Below are 5217 nucleotides of genomic sequence, written 5' to 3'. Positions count from 1 at the left end.
CCCAGACTTGATTGCCAGCTCAGTGCACCCAGGGGCAGGCCCAGTGCAGCATGTGGTGCCAGGGATGGAACCCCGGTCCCTAGTTGGCCCATCTGTCTTGCCAGCCCCCTCCCACCATTTTAAAGTAGAGTTGATATGAGGGTGGGAAGCACACCTACAGAGGCATCATGAACAATATAACTACCTGTGCAGCCTCGGAGTATGACGAATCTGAAGCTGACCATCCTGGTCCCGTTTCATTTTGACATTTTTCCTTTTTTTAAAACTCCCTTTTGGCTGTTGTTTGATCAGATACAGTCGTAGGAATATACATAGGCCCTACTCCTATATGATTATAGCAAATATAGGTTATGGGAAATTAGAATTAAGTTTGGTAGTAGATACTAAATTTTAAAAATAAACAATTCTTGGCACCAAGCACTGGAAAATATAGTGCTCAAGGCAACAGTCTACTGAGTAGTGATCTTTATATTTTCAATGTGACATTTCATGAAGTCTTTAACATGTGAAGGATTTACATTCTGAAGGAATAGTTCTGGTATAATTAGTATTCGATGTTTGACTGAATATATTAATGTAATTATGTTACGTATCCTTCAATGTTAAACCATCTTTAAATAAAGAGGTATTTATTTTTCATGTGTTCTCCTCAGAAAATTTTAACTTTCCTTTACTTTCCTTTGCAAGTAGGAAAGAAATCTCATCTTAGGAAAACCACAGAGAAGAAACTCCCCACTAAACAAACCATTGCAAAATTGCAGCAGTCTGACATTTGGAAAATGGAGAATGAGTTCTATGAATTTGCACTAGAGCAGTTCCAGTTCATCAGAGCCCATGCTGTTCGAGAAAAAGATGGAGACCTCTACATCCTTACACAAAACTTTTTCTACGAAAAGATTTACCCTAAGTCGAACTGAATACGGTGTGATTGTTAGAGTCTGGAACTAGAACTGTGACCCTGTCTTCACTTCATTCTCAGCTTCACATCATGAATTGCTGACATGTATAAGACGATTTATATTGGGCTACATTAGAAAACAGTAACATCAAGGACATAAATACTGGCTGGTATGTTATAAGTTTAAGTTTCAGGCATTTTTCTTTTTTCTGTTTGAATTTTGGTGAGAGTTGCAACCTCCTGTGTGGAAGGGGGAAAAAAGAACCTTATATCCCCTAACACATGGCAGGCCTAATCAAAAGGCTAAATACAATTTCAGAAAAAGGTTCTGATATTTTTTTTCCTGACAAAACGTTTTTTTTCCAACTAACTATGACTGAAGATAAATCCATTTGCCACTTCCACCTTCTCCAGAGGTTTGGGTTCTACACCTCTTCTGAATAGTGTTAATTGTTCGGCCATTTGTGCTTTGTTTCTGTGAATCATGTCTCATGAAATTTATTAGAATGTTTGATCATGTTTGCTAAGAAATGTTTTTGCTATAGTAGGATTTGCCCGTATTAATGTAGGTGAGGTTTTGTTTTTTGTTTTTTGGGTTTTTTTGGATGGTGACCATTGGTGTTAAATATCTAGTTTAAACCATGAATACTGTAAAAAGATAGAGTCAAAACAGTATTTCTTATTCCATTCTCCCCAGTATCTAATATTGGGAAGATAGCTCTACTAATTGGAATCATCTGAAATTTCAGTTGAGCGTTCCACACATTAATATCAAAAAAGTAAGTTTGGTATTTGTTTCTCCATGGGTTATTTGTAAAGCTGTAAACTGAGATATCAGTGACTATATTATGACTCCATTAGTGAGCTGTGGTATGGGTAGGATTTTCCTACTTCTTCTGTACTTTTACTTGTAGACTATTTTTACTAAGGTGCTTTATAATGTGTTTTAAAGCGTTGCATTTACGAAAAAAAAAAAAAAGAAAAATGCTGTAAATATTGCATATTTTATGTATTTGGACCAAAAAGTTACAAGTAATTAGACAAAAGTCATTTTGCACCAGTTTTATTGTGTCAAGTAAAATCATCTGACCTGCTCTCTTGTATTTTTCATTTAACTTTACTATTAAGAAATCACTAAAAAGAAGTTCAATAACCTTTCGATTTTGATAGAACACATTATTCATAATTGGAGGCAGTAGCAGTAGTGGAAAGCGTACTAGACAAGGAGTCAGAACATTTAATTTCTGCTCCTGGCCCTGCAGTTTCCAGCTCTGTGCTCTTGGATATGACACTTGACTTCTCTTTGCCTCAGTTTCCTCATCTTGAAATGAAATGAGGACAATAATACCTGCTGTACCTACCTCACAGGGCTGTTGTGAGGATTAAATGAGATGCCTGGGAAAGCACTTTGAAAACTGTAAAGTGTAATATAAATGTAAGGTGTTATCATAGAAACATCCCCGACGTAGTTTCATATCATTCATTTTTTTAACAAAGAAAAAGTCCACTTTTAAGCTTTGTGAAAAAAGTTTATCTTGATATAAATTTGTGTTTGATAAATATCTTGAGTGTTCTATCTTCCATGTTTTAATAGCTACTGGCTGTCTGAAACGCCTGCAGACTCCTGAGCGTCAAGAGCCGCTGCTGGCGTTCAGAAGGCTCTCTGCTGGAAACAAGCTTGTGCAGGCGGTTGGGGCAGGGAGTCTTGTTCTTCAGAAATTCAGTATTTTTGTTTGGTAGGTTTACTTTACAGTACCATTAGAAATGGTAGCTATTTTCTACCTATAGTTTTTAAAGTATGTTTTTCAAAATTTAATTTTTCTATGCATTCTTCACCTTCCTCCTCTAAAGAATTTTAGAAATGTTTTCTAAAGAGATAATCTTTAATATGTTTAGTATAAGTAAATACTTCTGAACAAGGCTTCAAGAAACTAAGCATTTTAGGCAGATTGATTGCCTTAAAGATTCTTGGGGGGAGGAGGAGTACTATGTGTCAGAAAATACTAATAAACCAAAAAGCCAAAGGGCTAACAGAAACTTTTACAGCCCTTTTCCTCCAATAATATGGAAATATTAAGAGAACATAGCCAGTTATACTTCTTTGGCTTTCTTTTTCCTTTCCTTTTTTTTTTTTTCTTCTTTTTTTAAACAAATTAACTTTTACAGGCTTTTGCTGAAAACAGACAAATTGTTTCTTTTCTAAAGTATAAAACACCACTGTGAGGTGAGTTGTTTGACATTTATATAACTAATGAAGAAACCCAGGTTATTCCTGAGGTACATGATAAAATTTGGAGGTGCATTAACTCTTTTAGATAGCTACAGGTGTTCTTTTCAGTGTTTCTTTTAGTACACTGCATCAGGGATCAGTAAAATTTTGCTGTGAAGGACCAGAAAAGAAATATTCTAAATCTCTGTCACAACCATACTACTGTCATTGTTACAAAAAAAAAAAAAAAAGCCACAGACACTGTGGAAACAAATGAGTATGATTATGTTCCCGTGAAACCCTATTTACAAAAACAGATGAAGTACAAGATAAGGTCCATGAGCTACCAGGCTCTGCAACTAGAGAAATCATTATTTATGGAGAAGACATTTCTGCATCCCTAGTCTAGGGGCCCAAAAGACTCACGTAAATCCAAAGACTAGCCTTCTGATCCTGCAGTCTCTCCCACAGATTCATAAACTTTTATGTATATTGCTTCCACGTGGACATGTTTTCTTTCCCAGTTTAACAGATCAGATCAAAATAAGCGTGTGGGGAGGTTACTTTGAGGGGGATTAATAGCAACATGTCTGTAACTACAATAAATTTTCTGTAAACATGAAAAACCCCACCAGAATAGGGACATTTATTTTATCTTTAGAGTGGGTTAGGAGTGTCCTTTCTGAAGACTGAAGTTGAGGTAGACTGAATTCTGTCTGGTACAGCATAGTCCTAGCGGTCTCAGTCCTTACAAGAACATAGCTTTATAATCAATTAAGTAGGAACACTGCAACAATATGTGTTGTTTTTCAAGTGGCAAATGTGGTTTTCTTTTTTCTATCTTTGTGTTTTTTCAGTGTTTTAACCAGAAGGGGATTTTTTATAATGAAAAAAAAAATAAAATAACCACTTTGAATTTTAAAAATAATGTTAAGTGTATACACACACATATATATGTAAATATAAATATATATCTGTATCTGTTTATTTCCTAAAAGAAAAAAAAGCTTTTTGTTCAACTTGTATCAACTCCTATTTTCTAATTACTGTGAAATGGCAACTGTTGATAAATTATTGTGACTGTTTTAAAATGTAATGGGGAAGATATATTTTTATTTTTCCCAGCTTTAACCTATAAATTATCACTTAAATATATCTAATAGCAACATACGAAATATTGCATGGAAATTACTTTTTTATCAGCCATTTGCATTCATGCAATTTCTAACATATCGGGTGCATCTAACTTCCTGATGATTAGATTTAAACTATTGAAAAATCAAAGAATTTAAATTTACTGAGTTAAATTTTCACTTTTATTTTCTAAAAGTGCAATTAGTGTCTATAATTTGAAATGTGTTACTATTTCTCTTTGATATCCCACTGAAAATTCTTGGAATTGTTAGTGTCCTCAGTGAGTTACCAAACAGTGTTTGATCCTGCAGATGATTTGCTCATTGTGTTTGCATAGCTAACAAAGAAAATAGTTTGTAGACAGTGATTCTTTTTTAATAAAATTAAATAAAAATTCCAAAATCACTAGAAAAATGTAAAGGCTGGTTCCCAAATGCATAAGTGGTATTTTAGTACCTTACATTTAAAACCTCTACATAGAGAACATCTCTGTAAATCTTCTAGTTGGGTGTTCCCATTCATTGGTCATTGTCAAACACACCTGTGGTCTTAGAGTCCTTTATGATGAGAAGTACTTGGTATTGTAACCTTTTGTGAAGACTGTCTTTAAAAGGCCCAAGTGTTTCTGCGTTAAAATTTTAATTTTACTTCTTAAATTAGTATAGTTTACTTTCTGAGGAAATGGGGTAGTTGCTGTTAGCTTTGCACCCATCTACCTGCCGCAGAGTCGCCATGTGAAGCCAACTGAACTGCTCTTCAGCTCACCTTGTAAGGGGAGAGACAGTCCAGTTTCAAGTGTACTCCAGTGCAGCTTCTCTGTGGAGGACAGCTTGCTTTTTGATTTCTTGGCGTGGGAATTTTAGAAGTTGAAATGTGTGGTCATTTAGTCAGATTTTCAGTTTATGCAAGTTGGTGACCTTTGCAGTACTATTTATAAAATGGCCCCTGATAATTATCTCTTTAAAACTCATCCGTG

At 34.8% G+C, this 5217-nt stretch overlaps 1 protein-coding gene across 2 annotated transcripts in view; it reads left to right on the top strand.

Moving 5' to 3' along the window:
- Positions 1-1152, top strand: part of Hs2st1 (heparan sulfate 2-O-sulfotransferase 1) — a 186280-nt gene extending 185128 nt beyond the window's left edge. The window contains exon 7 of one of the 2 annotated variants that reach the window (XM_004639281.2): positions 691-1152. In XM_004639281.2, the coding sequence (XP_004639338.1) occupies positions 691-917 (227 nt within the window). In that variant the 3' untranslated portion in view covers positions 918-1152. Of the gene's footprint in view, positions 1-687 lie in introns of both variants that reach the window. The other variant, XM_023724335.1, reaches the window with a different exon arrangement.
- Positions 1153-5217: the final 4065 nt, after the last annotated feature.

This window comes from Octodon degus, unplaced genomic scaffold (assembly GCF_000260255.1).
Source record: "Octodon degus isolate 3935 unplaced genomic scaffold, OctDeg1.0 scaffold00109, whole genome shotgun sequence".
NCBI lineage: Eukaryota > Metazoa > Chordata > Mammalia > Rodentia > Octodontidae > Octodon > Octodon degus.
The sequence above is the reverse complement of the archived record's forward strand: the minus strand, read 5'-3'. Positions and strand labels throughout refer to the sequence as shown.